We start from the raw sequence: 27,395 nt of genomic DNA, 5'->3' as shown, positions 1-27,395 counted from the left end.
GCAGGACATTTTTTAAAACTTGTCTTCATTGATCCGTGTTCCTGGCAGTTCTGTGCAGACTCAATACAACTGAGTTTTAAAATATGCATATTCAAATAGTCTGTAATTAGTTTTCTACTGATCATGATATTTTCGTCATTAATTCATCACTGCTGAAGTGACGGCCATCTTCACTTGGGGAATGCTGCGTTTTAGTCATCTTTGGGACAATATCAACATTTTAAGTTTTGAATTGTTTTTATCCTCCTCAATCAGGTTGGAAAAGTAGGCTGATCGAGCAGCAGTGAGTTTTTTTTTAAATTGCACGGTACGGGCTTTCCAAGCTAGCCCGGAAGACTTCCAATTTGGTGGAGCATTCCAATTTTCTGGAAGCTTTCTTCAGGGCTCCTGAATTTTCTGTACACCAGGGAGCTCGTTTCTTGTGACCCTTTTTCTTTTGTTTTTAGCGATACAATCACATCTAGATTATTAGGTTTATATCCTCGTTTAGATGGTTAACTGAGTGTTGTACTCCAACGTCCTTGGGTAGCTTGAAGGGAGTCTGGAAGGGCATCTATGATAATCCTTGGTTGGGGTGTAAGCAAATGATTTGTTGCGATTGAAAAGATGGTTGTTCGATAGTCCAGGATTATGAGGATTTTTTTTTAGATCCACACTATCTATTCCACGGACACAACTAGATACAGAGTATGATTGTGGCAATGCATAGGTCCCGAGGCATGTTGGACAAAATCCACTGAGTCATAAATGGCACAAAAGCCTTCTTCCGCTTCTCTTCCCTCCGCTCTTCACGCTGCCGTGCCGCCTCCGTCCTTTTGGCCTTCTTTCGGCGTCCTTTACAGCTGCCAACCTTCCATATTCTCCATGTCCTTCAGCACGGCCATCCACTCTGGTTCCTTATTATTTTTATTAGGAGGACTGAAGGATCCCACCTCCACGTCTGGACCCTTCTGGGAGGGAGAGGAGCCTACAGCCGCACAATGGGAGGAGGATGAGATGATGACCAGTGGGGTGATGGTGTGGCTGCCCCCCAGCGCCTCCTCGATCACCGCATATCACTTCCAGGATGCGGTTGTGGCCTCCCCTCCCTCCGTGCTGACTCCGGTGGGGGGAGCTTTCAACTTCTGAAATGATGGAAAATGATAGCTTTCAGCAACTAATATTGCATAACATGAACATACAGTCAGCTCAACACAGATAAACGGACATGACAAATCAAGACACCGTAAAAAAAAGTCCAATCTTTTACAGTTAATTACTTTAAATGTACAGTATATTCACTGTCTCCAAAATTTACAGGATGATACTGTCAATATAAAAAACAGTAAGTTACAGTATTTTATGAATTTACAGTATTCCTGGCAGCACAGAATAACCTTTGTTTAGAATAACTACAGCGAAAATAGAGTACATGTACGTATCAGTCTAATGTATATTACCACACAAATATGGAGAGTCTGTGGACACGTGAATGTACGGTACATTTTTATGATCTCTAGGGGCGCGCTATTTCATTTTTGGATAAAAAACGTTCCCGTTTTAAGCGCAATATTTTGTCACGAAATGATGCATGCATCTCGACTATGCATATTATTGACCATTTTGGAAAGAAAACACTCTGAAGTTTCAGAATATGCAAAGATATTGTCTGTAAGTGCCCCAGAACTCATTCTACAGGCGAAACCAAGATGAAACGTCAAACAGGAAATGAGCAGAATTTCTGAAGCTCTGTTTTCTAATGTCTCCTTATATGGCTGTGAATGCGACAGGAATAAGCTTAGACCTTCTGCCGTTTCCCCAAGATTTCGGCAGCATTGTAATGTATTTGTAGGCATATCATTGGAAGATTGACCATAAGAGACTACATTTTCCAAGTGTCCGTCTGGTGTCCTGCGTCGAAATTGGTGCGCAAAGCCAGGTGCAAGTATTTTTCCATTTGATTGAGAGGAGAAACCATGCTTCCATGAACGATATATCATCGAAGAGATATGTGAAAAACACCTTGAGGATTGAACCTTGAGGATTCTAAACAACGTTTGCCATGTTTTCAGTCGATATTATGGAGTTAATTTGGAAAAAAGTTCGCGTTTTGAGGACTGAATTTTCGTTTTTTTTTGGTAGCCAAATGTGATGTACAAAACGGAGCTATTTCTAATACACAAAGAATCTTTTTGGAAAAACTGAGCATTTGCTATCTAACTGAGAGTCTCCTCATTGAAAACATCCGAAGTTCTTCAAAGGTAAATGATTTTATTTGAAGGCTTTTATGTTTTTGTTGAAATGTTGCGTGCTGGATGCTAACGCTAATACTAACGCTAAATGCTACGCTAGCTAGCTACTTTTACACAAATTATTGTTTTCCTATGGTTGAGAAGCATATTTTGAAAATCTGAGATGACAGTGTTGTTTACAAAAGGCTAAGCTTGAGAGATGGCATATTTATTTAATGTAATTTGCGATTTTCATGAATAGTTAACGTTGCGTTATGGTAATGAGCTTGAGTCTGTATTCACGATCCCGGATCCGGGATGGGGAGATCAGAGAGGATTTATGGCAAAAGGAATAGGCTGGACCACAAAATGAGCTATGCAAGAGGACTCTAGACAATAACATCCAGTTGAGCATATAATTACTTGTTTGCCTTCTCCTAAAATAATAAAATAGGATGTTGGCCTTTTCAAACAAAGACACGGAGCCTTTTTGAACATGCAATAACATAGGCATTAAAGTCACCCATTCCAAAACATGTAAATCTGTTTATCAGAACTAGAGTAAATACAGATGCAATGGTTGCCTCGCTCTTGCCTGCCCCCTTCTCTCGTGTGTGTTTATATTCGTCCTATTTCACAAGTTTGTAATTTATACATGTGTATTCAAAATGTGTTTTTTGCATCTCTCACTCTCCCTGAGACCCCCTCAGAGAGTGTGGTCATACCCAGGGTCAGCCATTATGAACGGCACCGCTGCAGAAATTAGGGTAAAGTGCCTCAAGGGCAGATCGACAGATTTTTCACTTTGTCGGCTCAAGGATTTGAACAAGCAACCTTTCAGTTACTGGCCCGGCCCTTTAACTGGGTGCAAAAAAACACAAATGAAAAGGATAGAGGTTCCACTCTTGCGTCTTCAACAAACTGGGACGTCAAATGTTTTTTTTTTTACATTTCGGTCTTTGAAGCCTTCAACCAAAATATAGAAGCCATTATGCAGGTAACTGAAATAGTCTGCTCTCAACATTGCAATTGTCCAAATGTATACTGTGTGTCATTCATACCTTCAGAACCACATAACAGAACTACAGAACAGCATCCCAGAAGCGCCCCAGTCCGCTGATCCTTTTTGCCCAGGTCTCCCCTAAGTTCATCCCAAAAATTCAGGCACTGAGAGAAACAATAACAAATCATACAGTATGTTACTTCAACCAATAACATTCAAATGAGCATACTGTATATAGTGCCTTCAAAAAGTATTCACACCCCTTTTTCCACATTTTGGTGTTACAGCCTAAATTTAAAATCGATTAATGTCGAAGTGAAATTTTTGTTTTTAGAATTTTACTAATAATTAATAAAAAATGAAAAGCTGAAATGTCTTGCATCAATCAGTATTTCAACCCCTTTGTTATGGCAAGCCTAAATAACTACAGGAGTAAAAATGTGCTTAACAAGTCACAAGTTGCATGGACTCACTCTGTGTGTAATAATAGTGGTTAACATGATCACCCTATCAGTTGAGAAATGAATTTCTAGCACAGATTCAACCACAAAGACTAGGGAGGTTTTCCAATGCCTCACAAAGGTCACCTATTGGTAGATGGGAGAAAGTAAAAAAGCAGAAACTGAATATCCCTTTGAGCATGGTAAAGTTATTAATTACGCTTTGGATGGTGTATCAATACACTTAGTCACTACAAAGATACAGGTGTCCTTCCTAACTCCGCTGCCTCAGACGAAGGAAACCGCTCAGGGATTTCACCGTGATGCGAATCAATGGTGACTTTAAGAGTTACAGAGTTTAATGGCTGTTATTGGCGAACTGAGGATTGATCAACAACATTGCAGTTACTCCACAATGCTAAACTAAATGACAGCATGAAAAGGAAGCCTGAACAGAATGAAGAAATATCATGCATCGTTTAATACTGCAAAGAAATGTACATTTTTGTTCTGACTACAAAGCATTGTGTTTGGGGCAAGCACAACACATCACTGACTACCACTTTTCATATTTTCAAGCATAGTGGTGGCTGCGTTATGGTATGCTTGTCATCCAGGACTAGGTTGTCATTTTTTTTAATGTATGTATGGAATAGAGTAGAGCTAAGCACAGGCAAAATCCTAGAGGAAAAACTGGTTGTTTGCTTTCCAACAGACAATGGGAGACAAGGACAATAATCTAAAACACAACGGCAAGTATACACTGGAGTAGCTTTCCAAGACAAACGTTCCTGAGTGGCCTAGTTACAGGTTTGACTTACATCGGCTTGAAAATCTATGGCAAGACTTGAAAATGGCTGTCTAGCAATGATCAACAACCAATTTGAGAGCTTGAACAATGAAAATATAAATAATGGGCAAATATTGTACAATCCAAGTATGCAAAGCTCTTAGACTTACCCAAAAACACCCACAGCTGTAATAGCTGCCAAAGGTGATTCTAACATGTATTGACTAATCAAGAGAGTTTAAAAAAAAAATTATCATAGAATTTGCATTACACTTTGACATTCGTTTTTGTTTGTTTGTGGATCGTTGACAAAGGACCATTTTAATCCCACTTTGTAACAAAATGTGTCAAAATTCAAGGGGGTGAATACTTTCTGAAGGCACTTGAGAGGTTTTGAATCAGCCAATGTCTTTTAAATAACTATATATACAGCATATGTCAAATGTAAGCTTAGCTACAGTTGGTCTAAACAACAAGAATCACTCATGTCTATCAACCAAGATTCAGTGGCCCATAATGTTGGCTATATTTCTCAGACTAACTGACACTCCAGAAGGAAAACCAACAACAACCATTTACAAACAATAGAGGCACAAAAACCAGTATCTAGCTTGCTAGCTCAATAGCACAGCTGAGGGTAGCCAAATGTCTAGCTCGTGACCATAAAACATGCATGCAAATCGATTGCATGCATGTATTTCAGCTTCCTGCGTATATGTATTTCAGCTTCTTGCGTATATAGGAAGTGACTTAATTGGGGGTCATAGGGGCTTTTCAAAGGGTTAAAAAGGTCACTCTTCCCAAATTGTACATATTTGTGACCGGGGGACCCGACATATGACATTTTGAGAGCCTTGTTATGAAGAGGATATTGGCCACATTGTTTAAGACTGACTTGAAATTGTTTGCCTGTCTGTCTGGGAGAGGGGGGAGAGAGAGGAGGGGAGGGAGGGAGAGAAGAGAGGAGGAGAGAGACAAAAGTGAGAAGGGGGAGTGAGAGAGAAGACAATGAGGGGATAAAGAGGAGGGAGAGAGACTGACATGAGAAATGTAAACCATGTGACACTGATCTTTTCCCATTGACTTCAATATATTGATAAATATGTCAGCTAATGTGCAAAAAACGTGCCAGGATGACATTATCCTATGATATCATGTTGTGTTTTGTTGTTTACTTGAAGAGAACTATCAAAACTCGAAACCCACCTTTTTATTAGGTTCCAATGCATTGTGTGGGTTTGAAATTCCCAAAATGTGTGCAGTGACTTCTACTAGCTGAAAAGCCTAAATGAGTATAACATACTGGCATTTTAAGCATACTCGATTTTTGAAATTTCACATACTATAAAACAAAAAATGTGTGTACCCAAAATGTCTACTATTTAGAACGCAAGTACGTGTATTCAGACACGGCCACAATCTCGCTGCCTGGTAAAGAACCTTGAGCCAGGAAGTTTCCGACCCTTAAATTTGTTGAACAGTGACTGTAAGATATTAGCCAAGACCCTCACCCCAAACCCTTAGAGACTATAATCCATCTAGACCAGTTTGGGTTCATCCCAGGTCGTCTCTCTGCGAAAAACATTTGAAGGCTACTTCATGTCATGTCAAAGGCTAACTCTCTTAAAGCCCCAGTGATGGCAGCATCCTTGCCGAGAAGACCTTTGCAGGATAGAATGGCCGTACCGGTTTCATACGCTCACCAAATTTGGCTATGGTCCCATGTTCATTAGCTGGGTTAGGGCCTTATACAGCACCCATTATAAAAGATGGGCAACTCTCCCCTTAACTTTATGGGGTAGAGCTGGAATCTTATTAATGCATAGCCTAAGCTAGCCTATGTCATCTCTTCCATCGCTATCCAGTTCGGGCAAACTCTCTCCTTGCAGTTCTTATGGAAGAATCAGAAACCCAGGTTAAGGTATTGGAAAGTAACAACCTATATTCAAAGGTGGACAAGAGACCTATTTGCATGGGGCTAGTATTACTAAAAAACAGTGGTTATGCAATTATTACCCCAGAATGTTGCTATTCCAATTCGGATGGGACTTAAAAAAATAAAAAATAAATGTACAACTATGACGAAAGCCTGGAGGTTTTTGTTCTAGGCGTGAGGCTATTTCAGCATGTCCAACAGGCTACAAAGAACTTGAGCTTGTCTCCCAAGTATCTAAACCATACCAAACCATCTTTGGTAAAGTTTCGCCATAATATTTGAATTGAAGAAGTGTGATCATAATCATTAGGATATTTTGTCTATACACAATACCTGCATATTTAAAAATATAGATATATTCAATTAAATGCACGTCGCATTTACATACAGTGCATTCGGAAAGTATTCAGACCCCTTGACCTTTCCCATATTTTGTTACGTTACAGCCTTATTCCAAAATGTATTATATTGTTTTGTTTTCCTCATCAAGCTACACACAATACCCCATAATGACAAAGCAAACACAGGTTTTTAGAAATGTTAGAAAGTTATTAAAAAGAAAAGGCTGAAATATCACATTTACATACAGTGGGGCAAAAAGTATTTAGTCAGCCACCAATTGTGCAAGTTCTCCCACTTAAAAAGATGAGAGGCCTGTAATTTTCATCATAGGTACACTTCAACTATGACAGACAAAATGAGAAAAAAAATCCAGAAAATCACATTGTAGGATTTTTTCTGAATTTATTTGCAAATTTAGGTGGAAAATAAGTATTTGGTCAATAACAAAAGTTTATCTCAATACTTTGTTATATACCCTTTGTTGGCAATGACAGAGGTCAAACGTTTTCTGTAAGTCTTCACAATGTTTTCACACACTGTTGCTGGTATTTTGGCCCATTCCTCCATGCAGAGTGATGTTTTGGGGCTGTTGCTGGGCAACACGGACATTCAACTCCCTCCAACGATTTTCTATGGGGTTGAGATCTGGAGACTGGCTAGGCCACTCCAGGACCTTGAAATGCTTCTTACGAAGCCACTCCTTCGTTGCCCGGGCAGTGTGTTTGGGATCATTGTCATGCTGAAAGACCCAGCCACGTTTCATCTTCAATGCCCTTGCTGATGGAAGGAGGTTTTCACTCAAAATCTCACGATACATGGCCCCATTCATTCTTTCCTTTACACGGATAAGTCGTCCTGGTCCCTTTGCAGAAAAACAGCCCCAAAGCATTATGTTTCCACCCCCATGCTTCACAGTAGTTATGGTGTTCTTTGGATGCAACTCAGCATTCTTTGTCCTCCAAACACGACGAGTTGAGTTTTTACCAAAAATATATATTTTGGTTTCATCTGACCATATGACATTCTCCCAATCTTCTTCTGGATCATCCAAATCCTCTCTAGCAAACTTCAGACGGGCCTGGACATGTACTGGCTTAAGCAGGGTGACACGTCTGGCACTGCAGGATTTGAGTCCCTGGCGGCGTAGTATGTTACTGATGGTAGGCTTTGTTAATTTGGTCCCAGCTCTCTGCAGGTCATTCACTAGGTCCCCCTGTGTGGTTCTTGGATTTTTGCTCACCGTTCTTGTGATCATTTTGACCCCACGGGGTGAGATCTTGCGTGGAGCCCCAGATCGAGGGAGATTATCAGTGGTCTTGTATGTCTTCCATTTCCTAATAATTGCTCCCACAGTTGATTTCTTCAAACCAAGCTCCTTGGTGCAGGTCTACAATTTTGTTTCTGGTGTCCTTTGACAGCTCTTTGGTCTTGGCCATAGTGGAGTTTGGAGTGTGACTGTTTGAGGTTGTGGACAGGTGTCTTTTATACTGATAACAAGTTCAAACAGGTGCCATTAATACAGGTAACGAGTGGAGGACAGAGGAGCCTGTCCTCCACTCGTTGCAGGTCTGTGAGGTCTGTGAGAGCCAGAAATCTTGCTTGTTTGTATGTGACCAAATACTTATTTTCCACCATAATTTGCAAATAAATAAATTAAAAATCCTACAATGTGATTTTCTGGATTTTTTTCTCATTTTGTCTGTCATAGTTGAAGTGTACCTATGATGAAAATTACAGGCCTCTCTCATTTTTTTAAGTGGGAGAACTTGCACAATTGGTGGCAGACTAAATACTTTTTTGCCCCACTGTAGGTTTTCAGAGACTTTACTCAGTATTTGTTGAAGCTTCTTTTGGCAGCGATTACCGCCTCAATTCTTCTTGGGTATGACCATCAGACCAGAGAATCTTGTTTCTCGTGGTCTGAGAGTCTTCAGGTTTTGGGCCTTTTGGCCCTTTTGGCAAACTCCAAGCAGGCTGTCATGTGCATTTTACTGAGGAGTGGCATCCGTCTGGCCACTCTACCATAAAGGCCTAATTGGTGGAGTGCTGCAGAGATGGTTGTCCTTCTGGAAGGTTCTCCCATCTCCACAGAGGAACTCTACAACAGGTGTAGTAGACCTTACAGTGAAATGCTTACTTACAGGGTCTAACCAATAGTGCAAAAAAGGTATTAGGTAAACAATGGGTAAGTAAAGAAATAAAAACAACAGTAAAAAGACAGTGTAAAAGAGTAGCGAGGCTATATACAGTAGCGAGGCTACATACAGACACCAGGTAGTCAGGCTGATTTGAGGTAGTATGTACATGTAGATATGGTTAACTTGACTATGCATATATGATGAACAGAGAGTAGCTGTAGCGTAAAGAGGGGTTGGAGGGTGGCGGGACACAATGTAGATAGCCCGGTTAGCTAATGTGCGGGAGCACTGGTTGGTCGGGCCAATTGAGGTAGTATGTACATATGTATATGAATGTATAGTTAAAGTGACTGCATATATGATAAACAAAGAGTAGCAGCAGCGTAAAAGAGAGGTTGGGGGGGGGGGGCAAACAATTACAATCATGTCCTATCAATTAAATTTACCACAGGTGGACACCAATCAAGTTGTAGAAACATCTCAAGGATGGACAATGGAAAAGGGATGTACCTGAGCTCAATTTCGAGTCTCATAGTAAAGGGTCTGAATACATATGTATATAAAGTATTTCTGTTTTTATTTTTAATAAATTCATGTCTAAAAAACAGTTTTTGCTTTGTCATTATGGCGTAGGATTTTTTAAAACATTTAATCCATTTTAGAGTAAGGCTGTAACGTAACAACAAAATGTGGAAAAGGTCAAGGGGTCTGAATACTTTCTGAATGCACTGTAAATATTATTCACACCCCTGAGTCAAATATATGTTAGAATTACGATAACAGCAGTAAGTCTTTCTGGGTAAGTCTCTAAGAGCTTTGCACACCTGGATTGTACAATATTTGCCCTTTTTAAATTCTTAAAGCTGTTGATCATTGCTAGACAGACATTTATGTCTTGCCATAGATTTTCACAACGATTTTAAGTCAAAATTGTAACTAGGCTACTCAGGAACATTCAATGTTGTCTTGGTAAGCAACTCCAGTGGATATTTGGCCTTGTGTTTTAGGTTATTGTCCTGCTGAAAGGTGAATTTGTCTCCCAGCGTCTGTTAGGAAAACAGACTGAACCAGGTTTTCCTCTAGTATTTTGCCTGTGCTTAGCTCTGTTCGGTTTCTTTTTATTATAAAAAAATCTTGCCGATGACAAGCATTTTGGTCTGAGGTCATTTTAGTTTTGTCCGAAATTGGGTTTTTTTCTCGAATTTCTACTGTCTTATTTCATGTTTACTCGGTCAATACCGAGAATACCGAAAATATACTTTCTAACATCTCGTATCATTAGGTTGTCTTTCAGGCAAAATAATTATTCTCCACAACTGGAAGGAACGTAAGCCAACTTGCTATTCTGTTGATCATTGACTACTTAGACCTCTTATACATGGAACGTGCAGCTTGCCTGCTCAAGGACTTTGGTAGAGGTTTAGACACTGGGACACTGTATGCGAGTTCTTGGACTCTGGGAATGTACATTTGAAAGTTGCAATCCTCTAATCTCTACTTGAATATCGACCAAACTCAGTGACTCTGACACACCTTCCATTGACATGTGACTGTCCTAATATGGACACTGAACTCTGAAGATCTGAACATGGTTGTTCTTCCCTCAAGTCTTAATAGGCAGCCATTGTCCCAGAGGAAGACCCATCTGTCTTCAAGTCTCAGGAGTAGGCAGTGCTCATAAGTGAACTTGACTATTTCAATACCTGCCTAAACCTTTGTAAAAATCCCCTAATAACGTCAATGAATTATTTATTTTAAAGTTTGAGTTGGCTACTTGTTGTATATTCAGTCCTTATTGCTTTTTGTAGACTTAAATCTTTGCAGCCTTGTCCATCATGTATAATTTACAATTGGCGGATCAATGTGCAGTTGGGTTGTGAAGTGTCTGGTCCCAGAGGCCTTATCAGCCTATTTGTGAACAAACCTTCATTTGGTCTAACTACAGAATGTGCTGCCCTCTTTTATTCATTCCCATACAGACTGTATATGTCAAGATTACAGATTTATATTGATGTAATGTAATTAATGCTAAATCATTTTAATGCTTTGTCAAGATTGACATAAAACCGATAGTAAACACTTGAAAGTATGAAATATAGCCTTCCAAATAATTTCTGCCAAAAGGGAAACGTCTCTTTTTCAGGACCCTGTCTTTCAAAGATAATTCGTAAAAATCCAAGTGACTTCACAGATCTCATTGTAAAGGGTGTAACTCTTTTGTGATAGGGGGCAGCATTTTCACTTTTGGATGAATAGCGTGCCCAGAGTGAACCTACTCTGTCCCAGATGCTAATATATGCATTTTATTATTAGTATTGGATAGAAAACACTGTGAAGTTTCTAAAACTGTTTGAATGATGTCTGTGAGTATAACAGAACTCATATGGCAGGCAAAAACCTGAGAAAAATCGTCTTCAGAAGCTTGAATGAGGATTCTACTATAAAGGAGGGGCTCATGAGACCTCTTTGAGTCAGTGGTCTGGCAGAGTGCCTTGGTCTCATGACGAGCACTCCCGACAGAGTTACCTCTCATTCCAGTGCTTTTCTTCAGACAAAGGAATTCTCCGGTTTGAACATCATTAATGTGTTATGTTAAAAACATCCTAAAGATTGATTCCATACATCGTTTGACATGTTTCTAAAGGACTGTAACGGAACTTTTTGTGTTTTTGTCTGGACGAAGTGCCTGCGCCTCATGAAGATGGAATACTGAGCTGAACACGCTAACAAAAAGTTGCTATTTGGACATAAATTATGGACTTTATCGACAAATCAGTCATTTATTGTCAAACTGGGATTCCTGGGAGTGCCTTCTGATGAATATCATCAATGGTAAGTGAATATTTATGATGTTATTTTTAACTTCTGTTGACTCCAAAATGGCAGATATTCCTCTGGCTGTTTTGGGTTCTGAGCGCCGTTCTCAGATTATGCTTTTTCTGTAAAGTTTTTTTTAAATCTGACACAGCGGTTGCATTAAGGAGAAGTCTATATTTAATTCTGTGAATAACACTTTTATCAATGTTTATTATGAGTATTTCTGCAAAATCACCGTATGTTTTGGAATCAAAACATTACTGCACGTAAGCTGCCAATGTAAACTGAGATTTCTGGATATAAATATGCACATTATCGAAAAAAAAAACATACATGTATTGTGTAACATGATGTCCTATGAGGGTCATCTGATGAAGATCATCAAAGGTTAGTAATTAATTTATCTATATTTCTGCTTTTTGTGACTCCATATTTGGCTGGAAAAATGGCTGTGTTTTTTTTATTTGGTTATGAACAAACATAATCATATGTTGTGCTTTCGCTGTAAAGCCTTTTTGAAATCAGACATGATGGGTAGATTAACATTGATGTTTATCTTTCATTTGCTGTATTGGACTTGTTAATGTGTGAAAGTTACATATTTCTAAAAAATATTTTTAAATGTCGCGCACTGCCTTTTCAGCGGAATGTTGTCGAGGGGATCCGCTAATGGAACGCCTGCCCTAGAGAGGTTATTAAACACTGTTTCCCATGCTTGTTTGAACCATAAACAATTAACGAACATGCACCTGTGGAACGGTTGTTAAGACACTAACAGCTTACAGACTGTAGGTAATTAAGGTGACAGTTGTGAAAACTTAGGACACTAAAGAGGCCTTTCTACTGAAAGGGTCCCTGCTCATCTGTGTACCTGCCTTAGGCATGCTGCAAGGAGGCATGAGGACTGCAGATGTGGCCAGGGCAATAAATTGCAATGTCCGTACTGTGAGACGCTTAAGACAGCTCTACAGGAAGACAGGATGGACAGCTGATCGTCCTCGCAGTGGCAGACCATGTGTAACAACACCTGCACAGGATCGGTACATCCGAACATCACCCCTGTGGGACAGGTACAGGATGGCAACAACAACTGCCCCAGTTGGATGGGATGGTTGTATTTGCGTTTATTGTCGAAGTAATGAGCGTTACACCGAGGCCTGTACTCAGGAGTGGGATCGATTTGGAAGTGGAAGGTCCCTCATGGTCTGGGGCGGTGTGTCACAGCATCATCGGACTGAGCTTTTTGTCATTGCAGGCAATCTTAACGCTGTGCGCTACAGGGAAGACATCCTCCTCCCTCATGTGGTACCCTTCCTGCGGGCTCATTCTGACATGACCCTCCAGCATGACAATGCCACCACGCACAGAACGAGCAGTATGATTCATTTCCTGCAAGACAAGAATGTCGGTGTGTTGCCATGGCCAGCGAAGAGCCCGGATCTCAATCCCATTGAGCACATCTGGGACTCGCTGGATCGGAGGGCTAGGGCAATTCCCCCCAGAAATGTCTGGGAACTTGCAGGTGCCTTGGTGGAAGAGTGGGGTAACATCTCACAGCAAGAACTGGCAAATCTGGTGCAGTCCATGAGGAGGACATGCACTGCAGTACTTAATGCATCTGGTGGCCATACCAGATACTGACTGTTATGTTTGATTTTAACCCCCCCCCCCCCTTTGTTCAGGCACACATTATTCAATTTCTGTTTGTCACATGTCTGTGGAACTTGTTCAGTTTATGTCGCAGTTGTTGAATCTTATTTTCATACAAATATTTACAAATGTTAATTTTGCTTAAAAAAAAGCAGTTGACAGTGAGAGGATGTTTTATTTGTTTTGTTATTTGTTTTTTTTGTTTTGTTTTGTTATTTGTTGTTTTTATTAAACCACAATAGATGTTCTAGCCACATGCTTTTTTTGGGGGGGAGGGGGGGCTAGTTTGGCCATTGAGTAGGGGTGTCTGCTTCTCTGCCTTAATGAAACAGCATAACTCTCATGTAAAAGTTCATTCCTACCGATCTACACAAGGGTTGAGATGTATGGTTGTTTGCTGCTGTTCGCGCAGCCAACCATAGCATTTCTCATTAGTGTTAGGGGGCACTTGGTTCATTTTTTTACTCTTTGCCCACAACACCTCAACATTATATTTATATTTTAGACTGGGTATTGCTACAGACACTTTGGAGTTCCACTCTGAAATTTGAATGAAATCCCTCTAGCGGAAAAATGGTCTAAACACGATTGCTTCTAAAATCTTTATGGTCGTTCATGCAATATGAATTGAGTGTTTCACCGTTGCCTTGTGTTGTGAAATTTATTGTAATGGTATTGACCAAACATACCCGGCTCATCAAACACACACTTTTTGAGTTACAACTGCATTACTGGTGGTATGGAATACAATCATAATGCATAATACATAAAGGTGTAGTGACTTTAAAGCGTGTTAACCCTCGCAAGGCCCGCCAGCCCAGACGGCATCTCTAGTCGCGTCATCAGAGCATGCGCAGACCAGCTGGCTGGAGTGTTTACGGATATATTCAATGTCCCCACATATTTCAAGATGTCCACCATTATTTCTGTACCCAAGAAAGACTGAACTAAATGACTATCGGCCCCATAGCACTCACCACTGTCATCATGAAGTGCTTTGAGAGACGAGTCAGGATCATATCACCTCTACCTTACCTGACACCCTAGAATCACTTAAATTTGCTTGCCGCCCCAATAGATCCACAGACCATGCAATCGCCATCTCACTGCCCTATCCCATCTGGACAAGGGGAATACCTATGTAAGAATGCTGTTCATTGACTATACATGTAGCTCAGCATTCAAAATTATAGTACTCATCATTAAGCTTGGGGCCCTGGGTATGATCCCCGCCATCTGCAACTGGGTCCTGGACTTCCTGACGAGCCGCCGCCAAGTGGTGAAGGTAGGAAACTAAAACCAAATCCTCAACACAGGGACACCACAAAGGTGTGTGCTCAGCCCCTTCCTGTACTCCTTGTTCACCCATGACTGCATGACCACGCACGCCTCCAACTCATGAAGTTTACAGATGACACAAAAGTAGTATGCCTGATTACCAACAATGATGAAACAGCCTACAAGGAGGTGGTGACAGGAAATGAACGTCTCACTCAATGTCAACAAAACAAAGGAGCTGATCATGGACTTCAGGAAACAGCAAAGGTTGCACTCCCCTATCCATATCGACAGGACTGCAGTGCAGAAGGTGGAAAGCTTCAAGTTCCTTGGCGTGCACATCACTAACAAACTGAAATGGTCCACCCACACAGACAGTGTGGTGAAGGAGGCTCAACAGCACCTCTTCAACCTCAGAGGCTGAATAAATTTGGCTTGGCACCTAAAACCCTCACAAACTTCTACAGATGCACAATTGAGAGCATCCTGTTGGGCTGTATCACCGCCTGGTACGGCAACTGCACCACCCGCAACCATAGGGCTCTCCAGAGGGTGGTGCGGTCTGCCCAACGCATAACCAGGGGCAAACTACCTTCCCTCCAGGACACCAACAGCACCGGATGTCACAGAAAGGCCAAAAAGACCACTGCCTGTTCACCCTGCTATCATCCAGAAGGCGAGGTCAGTACAAGTGCATTAAAGTTGGGACTGAGAGACAGAATCTGTTTTTCAATCTCAAGGTCATCAGACTGTTAAATAGCCATCACTAGCACCTTAGAAGCTGCTGCCCTATATACTTAGACTTAAAATCCCTGGACACTTTAATAATGGAACGCTAGTCACATTAACTTGTTGAGTGTAGGGGGCAGTATTTAGATTTTTTTAATGAACAACGTACCCATTTGAAACTGCCTATTTCTCAGACCCAGATACTAGAATATGCATATAATTGTCAGATTAGGATGGAACACACTCTAAACTTTCCAAAACTGTCCAAATATTGTCTGTGTATAACAGAACTTATATTGCTCCATAGTTTGCCTTTGCTCCATTTAAAGGGATATCAACCAGATTCCTTTTCCTATCGCTTCCTCAAGTTGTCAACTGTCTTTAGACATAGTTTGTGTTCGCATGAGTTTTGCTTGCGCAACAGAGTGGGTCAGCCATTGTCTCTCCGTCTCCTATTGAAAAAGCAATAGATAGTGTAGATATATTACCGATTTATATATTTTAAAAACAACCTAAGGCTTGATTATAAAAAACGTTTGACATGTTTCTGTGGACATTACGGATACTATTTGGAATTTTCGTCCGCGATGTCATGACCGCTCGAGCCTGTGGATTTCTGAACATAATACGCCAAACAAATGGAGGTATTTTGGATATAAAAATAAACTTAATAGAACAAAAGGAGCATTTATTGTGTAACTGGGAGTCTCGTGAGTGAAAACATCTGAAGATCATCAAAGGTAAGCGATTAATTTTATTGCTTTTCTGATTTTTGTGACCAAACTACTTTGATGCTAGGTGTTCATAATGTTTTGTCTAGTGATCGATAAACTCACACAAACGCTTGGATTGCTTTCGCTGTAAAGCATATTTTCAAAATCTGACACGACAGGTGGATTAACCTTTCTGATCTCCCCATCCCGGATCCGGGTTCGTGAATACAGACTCAAGCTCATTACCATAACGCACTGTTAACTATTCATGAAAATCGCAAATGAAATTAAATAAATATGCTAGCTCTCAAGCTTAGCCTTTTGTTAACAACACTGTCATCTCAGATTTTCAAAATATGCTTCTCAACCATTGCAAAACAAGCATTTGTGTAACAGTATTGATGGCTAACGTAGCATTTAGCATTAGCATTCAGCTGGCAACATTTACACAAAAAAACAGAAAAGCATTCAAAAAAATCAATTTACATTTTGAAGAACTTCAGATGTTTTCAATGAGGAGACTCTCAGATAGCAAATGTTCAGTTTTTCCTGAAAGATTATTTGTTTAGGACAAATCGCTCCGTTTTCTGCGTCACGTTTAGCTATGAAAAAACCCCTGTATCCAGGATTGTGTAAATCTATCAGCAAGCTCATTAGCATAACACAACGTTAACTATTTATGAAAATCGCAAATGAAATGAAATAAATATGCCATCTCTCAAGCTTAGCCTTTTGTAAACAACACTGTCATCTCAGATTTTCAAAATATGCTTCTCAACCATAGGAAAACAATAATTTGTGTAAAAGTAGCTAGCTAGAGTTAGCATTTCGCGTTAGCATTTAGCGTTAGCATTAGCGTTAGCATCCAGCACGCAACATTAACAAAAACATAAAAGCCTTCAAATAAAATCATTTACCTTTGAAGAACTTCTGATGTTTTCAATGAGGATACTCTCAGTTAGATAGCAGATGCTCAGTTTTTCCAAAAAGATTCCTTGTGTATTAGAAATAGCTCCGTTTTATACATCACATTTGGCTACCAAAAAAAATCCATAAATTCAGTCCTCAAAACGCAAACTTTTTTCCAAATTAACTCCATAATATCGACTGAAAACATGGCAAACGTTGTTTAGAATCAATCATCAAGGTGTTTTTCACATATCTCTTCATTGATACATCGTTCTTGGACACATGCTTTCTCCCCTGAATCAAATGGTAAAGTAGAAGCAGCTGGCAATTGCGCACCGAATTCGACGCAGGACACCAGGCGGACACTTGGAAAATGTAGTCTCTTATGGTCAATCTTCCAATGATATGCCTACAAATACGTCACAATGCTGCTAAGACCTTGGGCGAACGACAGAAAGTGTAGGCTCATTCGTTGCGCAATCACAGCCATATAAGGAGAGAATGGAAAACAGAGCTTCAGAAATTCTGCTAATTCCTGGGTGATGCATCATCTTGGTTTCGCCTGTAGAATGAGTTCTGGGGCACTTACAGACAAAATCTTTGCAGATTCTGAAACTTCAGAGTGTTTTCTTTCCAAAACTGTCAATATGAATATGAATATGAATATGCAAGAATATGCATAGTCGAGCATCTTTTCGTGACAAAATATCGCGCTTAAAACGGGAACGTTTTTTATCCAAAAATGAAATAGCGCCCCTAGAGCTCTAACAGGTTAACAACAAGCTAAACTGTGTTTTGCTATATTGCACTTGTGATTTCATGAAAATTAAATATGTTTAGTAATTTTATTTGAATATGGTGCACTGCAATTCAGCAGGTGTTGATGAAAATGATCCCGCTAACGGGATTACTCATATGTTTATACTTTATTTTATTTTACTGCATTTTAGTCTATGCCGCACCGACATTACTCGTCCAAATATTTATATATTCTTAATTCCATTCCTTTACTTTAGATATGTGTGCATTGTTGTGAAATTGTTAGATATTACTGCATGTGTTGGCCTAGAAACACAACCATTTCTCTACACCCGCAATAACATCTGCTGAAAATGTGATTTTATTTTATTTGACTTCTTATCTAAATGATGGCAAACAGTGCCTCAGTAATCGTATACAAAGTTCAGGATAATACATGCAGTCATCCATATTATTGAAATAATAGCAACCTGTTACGACGAGCAATCCCGTATCCGGGAGTGTAATTTTAGCCTCAAGCTCATTACCATAACGCAACGTTAACTATTCATGAAAATCGCAAATGAAATAAATATATTGGCTCTCAAGCTTAGCCTTATGTTAACAACACTGTCATCTCAGATTTTCAAAATATGCTTTTCAACCATAGCAAAACAAGCATTTGTGTAAGAGTATTGATAGCTAGCATAGCATTAAGCCTAGCATTCAGCACGCAACATTTTCACAAAAACAAGAAAAGCATTCAAATAAAATAATTTACCTTTGAAGAACTTCGGATGTTTTCAATGAGGAGACTCTCAATTAGATAGCAAATAGTTTTTGCAAAAATATTATTTGTGTAGGAGAAATCGCTCCGTTTTGTTCATCACGTTTGGCCAAGAAAAAACCCCGAAAATTCAGTCATTATAACGCCAAACTTTTTTCCAAATTAACTCCATAATATCGACAGAAACATGGCAAACGTTGTTTAGAATCAATCCTCAAGGTGTTTTTCACATATCTATTCGATGATATATCATTTGTGGAAGTTTGGTTTCTCCTCTGAACGACATGGAAAAATGCATGCAGCTGGCGATTGCGCACCAATTTTGACGGAGGACACCTGGTAAATGTAGTCTCTTATGGTCAATTTTCCAACGATATGCCTACAAATACGTCACAATGCTGCAAACACCTTGGGGAAACGACAAAGTGTAGGCTCATTCCTTGCGCATTCACAGCCATATAAGGAGACATTGGAACACAGCGCCTCCAAAATCTGGGGCATTTCCTGTTTGACATGTCATCTTGGTTTCGCCTGTAGCATCAGTCCTGTGGCACTCACAGATAATATCTTTGCAGATTTGGAAACGTCAGTGTTTTCTTTCCAAAGCTGTCAATTATATGCATAGTCAAGCATCTTTTCGTGACAAAATATCTTGTTTAAAACGAGAACGTTTTTCATCCAAAAATGAAATACTGCCCCCAGTTTCAAGAGGTTAAAAATATGTTATGCATATTTCTATGATCTCATGGGGTACCAATTATTGGACATTGGGTACGTACATCAGACACAAACACAAGGTGACAGTTTGAATAGTTCTTGAATTTTGTTTATTTCATGTTGCACTGTTGTAGCCTGACAATAGAAAACAAACAATTGCATACTTCTCTGGATGCTATGCTGTCATGGTCTACTTATCGAAGATCTTCTTTTTTCCCAGAACTTTAAAAAAACTCATGTTTACCTGCTTAGGATGCCACTGCGATGACAAATATATGGACAAAGACCTTTAATTGTAATTATGTCACAGCCTCAGTTTCCACTTTTATGATGGAAAGGCACCGTGACAGTGTAAACTCTATGGTTGAAATGGCACACTAATAGGAGTGCTAGATGGGCTTTCTGAGACAAGGTGTCAGCTGAGCACTTTTTCGGCACCAACATTTGTTTTGATACAATGTTCAAAGGTTTGCTAGCACCGGTAGTATTTATACTTTGACATTCAGGCATGTACAGTGGTGCAAAAAAGTATTTAGTCAGCCACCAATTGTGCAAGTTCTCCCACTTAAAAAGATGAGAGAGGCCTGTAATTTTCATCATTGGTACACTTCAACTATGACAGACAAAATTAGATAAAAAATCCAGAAAATCACATTGTAGGATTTTTTATGAATTTATTTGCAAATTATGGTGGAAAATTAGTATTTGGTCACCTACAAACAAGCAAGATTTCTGGCTCTCACAGATGTGTGTAAAGGGTAAATCTTAGAGATTTACCCAAGAAGTCTCTCTGATGTAATCGCTGCCGACGGTGTTTCTAGCATGTATGCAATGACAATTTTAGTTACTTAATTTCTATCAATCTTTTAAAAAATAAATAGAAATCTTCCACTTTGACATTCAAGTATTTTTGTGTACATTGTTGACAACAATTACAATTAAATCCATTTTAATCCAACTTTTTAACAACATTTGAATAAATCCAAGGCGTATGAATACTTTGGCAAGCACTGTACTTTCCGAATTCCTGTTCAGAGGAGTGCAGAGAAAGTTGACAACGGTTGTTTATTGCACTCCTGAGAGTATACTTTTTCATATCCCAAGAAAATATACTTAAATAGAATTTTTTGAAAGTATACTTAAATGTCCACTAAATATATTTAAAGTATATTTTCAGAAACGTATGTGCACAAAAATGAGCATATTCCCCAGCATCCTTTTCTGCAGCTAAAGTTTTTATTTATAATATATTGTTTCTCATATTTTGCTTATTCAATATATCATAATAGGAATAGTTTCAAGTCTTAGTTAAACATTTGTCATTTTGCGAGACAGTGTTTATGTCTTTTCTAACATATTGTCATCTGAAATGAAGTCTCCCTATAGGCACAGTTCAACGTCTAGTTTTGATTTTTATTCGGTTGAGTTGTCAACTAACGTGAATTCAACGTGAAATAACCAAAAAATATCACCATGTCATTGGATTTAGGCTAAAAGTTGGGTGAAAGAAAATACTAAATTCCTTTTACGTTGATGACTTTTTGCAAATCCAATCACTTTTCCACGTTGATTCATACATCACATTTCATTTTTTTGTTGTTGAAATTGACGTGGAAACAATGTTTGTGACAGAATGAACTGTGGTTCGTCAATAGATTGTGTAATGGTGACAGTCATAACAATTTAGGGCTTAGGACTTTAAATGAAAAGACATATAAAATGTTAGAAATTCACACACTCAGCTGCTTTTGCCAGAATTGGAGTCCGAAATATGCCGCCACTAAGTACCACAGAACCTCTCTCTGTGAGTTAAATGCGAAGGTAAGTCAACAAGTTTTTCAAAAAGATGGTTTTAATAAACTGGGTCATCTTTGGTATGGAGTCTGTAGCTGCAGGATACTTTCTATTCAGAAGAATAGATAGCCATCAAATAAGAGCAAAAGGTCTTATGATACGTTTTGACATACTTTTTTGGGAAGTGGAAACAGGTCTGCTGTAATGATAGGTAGCTGTAATGATATTCGTATTGGCAAAATAATGCTATTTTGAGACAATAAGGGGATATAGTGAACTGACAGGAATTAAAAACAATTTTTTTAGTAAAATGCTTCTTTAAAGAATGTGAGTACTGGAATAAGAAATATCTATTGTTGCATCTTTCAAGTCAATTTTCAGATGCCTTGTTTACTTGACTGACTTTGCCACCGTTATAGTGCAATTAATATATTGTTTAGTGTTGTGGCTTTGCTGGCATGCATCTAAAACCATTTTGTTTTAGATTATCCCACGAAGATTTACATGCTAAAATCGCCACTTTCTAAAAGGAGAACGCTATTGTCTTGCATTTAAGCACAGCGTTCCACCACCTGACAGCTCTGCATGTAACTTACACTGATGTGTTCATCCTGTTAAGATGTGAGTCAGGTTTGATGACCCAGTGTCTTTGTGGTGTCGTAGGATATCCCCTTGTTTTCAGCCCACAAAGCCATAATGTTGTAGGCTATACTTCATCTGTTCAGAATTGAATGTTTGATACCAGTTGGGGAGAGAAGTGGATTTACAATAGTATCTTTAAATACAGCTACCAACTGTGAACCATTTCTTTATGACATTGTTTTGCATTTTAGCAGTGGCGATTTTAGCATGTAAATCTTCGTGGGGCAATCTAAAAAAAAAAAAGTTTTTTAGATGAATGCCAGCAAAGCCAGAACACAACACTAAACAATATATTAATTGCACTATAACGGTGGCAAACGGCAGTCCCAACACCTTACCACTGTTACACCTGGCAATCAGCGGAGCTTTGTCTGGCAGTGAAATAGTAAAAAAAACATAGCTGTACATTTTTTATTTAACCTTTATTTAACCAGGTAAGCTACTTCTCATTTACAACTGCGACCTGGCCAAGATAAAGCAAAGCAGTGCGACAGAAACAACAACACAGGAACATGGAATAAACAAGCGTACAGTCAATAACACAATAGAAAAAAAAGAAAGTCTATATACAGTAGGTGCAAATGGCATGAGGAGGTATGGCAATAAATAGGCCATAGTAGCAAAGTAATTACAATTTAGCAAATCTTTTCTTTTTTTGCTGAGTTTATTCCAAATCAGTCATTGTTGAATTTGCGATTTCCAACTTGTTGTGTAATGTTTATGTCCAATGGCCGATGAGCACCGATACGTTTTATATATTATTTATCTTCATAATTTGTCTTCATATCATAATTTGTCTTCATGTGACAAGGATTGAAAAGGATTTGCCAGTAGATTGTCGACTTGATTCATGATGATGCTTGCTAGCTAAGATTTTGGAAGTATAATGTTGAGTCCAGTCCAATCAAAGCTACTGTAGATATAACGTGATTTGAACACAGTGCAATTAGAGAACATTACTAACCCCTATGCTCCGTATTTTCTGCTGGCTGCCCCACCACTACAGAAAGCACTGAGCAAGCACTGAACACCTGCATTTTGGAGCTGCCTTATTCAAGAAAGCAAATAAGCATGTTTGTATGTGGCTTTTTTAACAAAAATGTTTTTCTTCATTGCTTGCAAACTGATATGTGACACGTATTAATGCCAAAATAACATGCAAAACATGTAAAATATGTATTTATTTTTAGCTAAACAGTTGGGGCTCAAAACAGTGGCGACCCTGAACGACGGGTTGCCCCTGCGTATTAGGCATCTACCGATTACTGCATTTCATGCTTTGCATGTACTGTTAACACTGGTTATTCCCCCATAAGTATCAGTCTGATATGGCAAATTGTCTTTCCTACATTGTATGCCACAGGCCTACATGTACATTGAGGTCTAAAAGATATGCATTGTCCTCTCACAAAATGATTATACTACAACTGACTATGTGTAGCAAATTAATCCTGACAAAATGTTTTACTAAATCATTCTCAAGAGCCTGATATCATGAACATTGCAACATCATTCTTGATAGCCGCAAGCCACTGGCAGCATCGGGGTAAATCTCTGGAATGTAGAATGCTGAAACATAAGTCATGTTGCGCTTGTTTGTAATTAGCATAGCCAGACACAGAACATAACATGGGCATGTGACAAAATGTAGAGACATTTTTCCCAAAAATTGCCTAGAGAAGTAATGAGATTATTGTGTTGTAAAAGTAAACAATGCCATCATCCAAGTTTGTGGGCACGTCCCATCTAGGAGTGGTATCTGCATTCGTTACAAATGCCGGATTTTGTGGTTCACTATGAGCAGCCAAATACCTAGGAAGTCGAAACGTCTCGAATCTTGCAATGAAATGATGTGTTCGTTCTAGGTTGTGGTTACGATAATTTTTATGTTTATGATAACGTAATAATGTTAATATAGTAATGACTATATGCCGTGGCTGAGCCAGAGTGAAGTTTCCCTTTAAATAGTATTTATTAGTTTTACTAGCTCTGTGTATCCTCAAATTTAAAAAAGTGATGGAGTGCCACTCCCCCGCGCTCTGGCAGTACTACACCCGTACTGCGCAAACAGCATCTAATGGCTACGTTTCTGTTCTTGTTCCAGGGAAGCACTACCGCAAGTCCTGCGCATCGTCTGGGGCCTGCCTCATCGCCTCCTCTGGCTACCAGCAGTTCTGCACAGGGAAGCTCTACTCAGTGTGCATCAGCTGCTGCAACACTCCCCTCTGTAATGGACCCCGTCAGAAGAAACAGAGTTCCAGAAACAGAGTTCCCTCTGCCGCCTCGTCCCTAAGCCCACTACACAGCCTCTCCATCCTTTTTCTTCCCTTCCTCCTGCGCCCACCCTCCATATTCAGCTGAGAGCCTATGATTGGCTGGTTTGGTCTCATCAAGACTGTGGTTAAAATTTGAGGCTTGATACGGTGTCCATATCGTCAATGGATATATGACGCTGTCCTAACATAGACACTGTATTTAGATGATGTCTTAATAAGGATCATTTGTCCCCATGTGCAGTTGCAAACTGTAGTCTGGCTTTTTTTATGGCAGTTTTGAAGCAGTGGCTTCTTCCTTGCTGTCCGGCCTTTCAGGCTATATCAATACAGGACTCGTTTTACTGTGGATATAGATACTTTTGTACCTGTTTCCTCCAGCATCTTGACAAGGTCTTTTGCTGTTGTTCTGGGATTGATTTTCACTTTTCGCACCAAAGTACGTTCATCTCTAGGAGACAGAACACATCTCCTTCCTGAGAGGCATGACTGCTGCGTGGACCCATGGTGTTTATACTTGCGTACTATTGTTTGTACAGATGAACGTGGTACCTTCAGGCATTTGGAAATTGCTCCCAAGGATGAACCAGACTTGTGGAGGTCTACAAAAAAAATTCTGAGGTGTTGGCTGATTTCTTTTGATTTTCCCATGATGTCAAGCAAAGAGGCATTGAGTTTGAAGGTAGGCCTTGAAATACATCCACAGGTACACCTCCTATTGACTCAAATGGTGTCAATTAGCCTATCAGAAGCTTCTAAAGCCATGACATAATTTCTGGAATGTTCCAAGCTGTTTAAAGGCACAGTCAACGTAGTGTATGTAAACTTCTGACCCACTGGAATTTTGATTAAGTGAAATAATCTGTTTAAAAAATTGTTGGAAAAATTACTTGTGTCATGCAGAAAGTAGATGTCCTAACCGACTTGCCAAAACTATAGTTTATTAACAAGAAATTTGTGGAGTGGTTGAAAAACAAGTTTTAATGACTCCAAGCTAAGTGTATGTAAACTTCTGACTTCAACTGTATATTTGTAGATGAGCTGGAAGAGGTATATTTGTACAGCAAGGGCTCTATTCAATCAGTATAGCTGAAGCGCTAAATTTTGCGTGCTACTGTACAAATGTTCATTTCTGATTGAGTCTCTGCGACAGCGGGAACGTTGTCTCTGTGAATCATGCTTTAAAGCTGAACTGGACTACAGACACAAAATGAACAAAAACACAAATAAACCAACAAAGAGTAACTGACCTTTTTTTGTATTACGACATCCATTTTAGGAAGTCGTCAACTCTGTCAGTGGTCAGTTATGGATGCCATGCAAATCAATGGAAAATAATACTTTGGACACAATGTACAATGCAGTCACCAGGTCACGATGAACAGTGTTGAGAACATTTTGTGAATGTGATAATATGAGTTACAGTATGGAGAAGTGTTTATCAAGGAAACAAATCACTGTAATCAACACTTCCAATACGAACCTTTTTCAATGCTCCAACTTTTAAAATGTACAGTATGAGATGAAATTGCTAAAAATTATCCTGACTGTGCTTTGACTGCATGTAATATGTTAGACTCCTCACGTCTTTAGTCTGTAGAGGCACCACACTTATCAGCTTGTGACAGATTGTTGCAGTCTTTGTTGGAGGATATGCTGTATTCCTCTCCGATTGATTGATTGAATACCGTAATAGAGAAGACAGCTTAGTGGCTCTCCTTGGGTTCAATTTTCATGGTCACCTAGAAGTCATTCTTGACTGTGTTTGACTCACCACATCAATTCTACTTCATAACCGAAGCCAAGAAGCATATTTTGTCACGTTTATCAAATCAAATTGTATTTGTCACATGCGCCAAATACAACATTAAATGCTTACTTACAAGCCCTTAACATACAATGCAATTTTGTAGAAAATAAGAGTTAAGAAAATATTTACTGAATAAACTAAAGTTTAGAAGAAGTTACAATAAAAGAACAATAACGAGGCTATGTACAGGGGGTACCGGTACTGAGCCGGTACTGGGGGGGGGGGTACAGGTTAGTGGAGGTAATATGGGGGGGATCAATGCAAATTGTCCGTGTAGCCTTTTGATTAATTGTTCAGCAGTCTAATGGCTTGGGGGTATTTTGCAGCTATCAATAAAGTGCAGAAATTGTCCAAACTAATGCGTAAAAGCACATAGCTTTTTGTGAGCATGAGTGCGGCCACTGTCTAATATACGCTAATGTAGGCTTCAATATAAAGGAAACTTTAGAAGACTTTTAGATTTACACTTTATTCCTTTTATAAATCCATTTGCATTGCATGCCTGCTCCTTTGCACTTTTTATCGATTTGACGCTACTTTCCATGCATTTTCCTAATGTGACCACATGCCGACAGTAGGTTATCATATTAAGGTTCCGTTAGTGAATTATCAATGATTTGGAGGAAAGTAAACCACGTCGTTCTCCCAACATGTCACTTTTTTTTTCTTGTTGGTACTCTTTAGGTACAGTATATACTAAAGTGTATTCTCAAGACAAGATTACAATAATATAAAGACAACGTACACTACTGTTCAAAAGTTTGGGGTCACTTAGAAATGTCCTTGTTTTTGAAAGAAAAGCACATTTTTTTGTCCATCAAAATAACATCAAATTGATACATTGTTAATTAATGTTGTAAATTACTATTGTAGCTGGAAACAGCAGAATTTTTTTAATGGAATATCTACGTAGGCGTACAGAGGCCCATTATCAGCAACCGGTGAAGAGGCGACTCCTGGATGCTGGCCTTCTAGGCAGAGTTCCTCTGTCCAGCATTCTTTTGTCAATCATAATATTTTATTTTTATTGGCCAGTCTGAGCTATGGCTTTTTCTTTGCAACTCTGCCTAGAAGGCCAGCATCGCAGAGTTGCCTCTTCACTGTTGACGTTGAGACTGGTGTTTTGCTGGTACTATTTAATGAAGCTGCCATTTGAGGAATTGTGAGTTTCTTAAACTAGACACTCTAATGTACTTGTCCTCTTGCTCAGTTGTGCACCTGAGGCCTCCCACTCCTCTTTCTATTCTGCTTAGAGCCAGTTTGCTCTGTTCTATGAAGGGAGTAGTACACAGCGCTATACGATAATTTCTCAGAACAAGAATAGACTGAGTTTCAGAAGAAAGTTCTTTGTTTCTGGCATTTTGAGCCTGTAATCGAACTCAAAAATGCTGATGCTCCAGATAATCAACTAGTCTAAAGAAGGACAGTTTTATTGCTTCTTTAATGAGCACAGCAGTTTTCAGCTGTGCTAACATAATTGCAAAATGGTTTTCTAATAATCAATTAGACTTTTAAAATGATAAACTTGGATTAGCTAACACAATGTGCCACATGAGTGATGGTTGCTGATAATGTAGATATTCCATTAAAAATCTGCAGTTTCCATTTACAATGGTAATTTACAACATTAACAATGTTTACACTGTATTTCTGATCAATTTGATGTCATTTTAATGGAC

General features: G+C 39.2%; 1 protein-coding gene across 1 annotated transcript in view; it reads left to right on the top strand.

Moving 5' to 3' along the window:
- Positions 1 to 24,332, top strand: part of LOC110501591 (ly6/PLAUR domain-containing protein 1-like) — a 57,351-nt gene extending 33,019 nt beyond the window's left edge. The window contains exon 3 of the mRNA XM_021579266.2: positions 23,738 to 24,332. Within this exon, the coding sequence (XP_021434941.1) occupies positions 23,738 to 23,994 (257 nt within the window). The 3' untranslated portion in view covers positions 23,995 to 24,332. The remainder of the gene's footprint in view (positions 1 to 23,737) is intronic.
- Positions 24,333 to 27,395: the final 3,063 nt, after the last annotated feature.

This window comes from Oncorhynchus mykiss, chromosome 22, assembly GCF_013265735.2.
Source record: "Oncorhynchus mykiss isolate Arlee chromosome 22, USDA_OmykA_1.1, whole genome shotgun sequence".
Classification (NCBI taxonomy): domain Eukaryota; kingdom Metazoa; phylum Chordata; class Actinopteri; order Salmoniformes; family Salmonidae; genus Oncorhynchus; species Oncorhynchus mykiss.
This window is presented reverse-complemented; position numbering and strand designations above follow the sequence as displayed.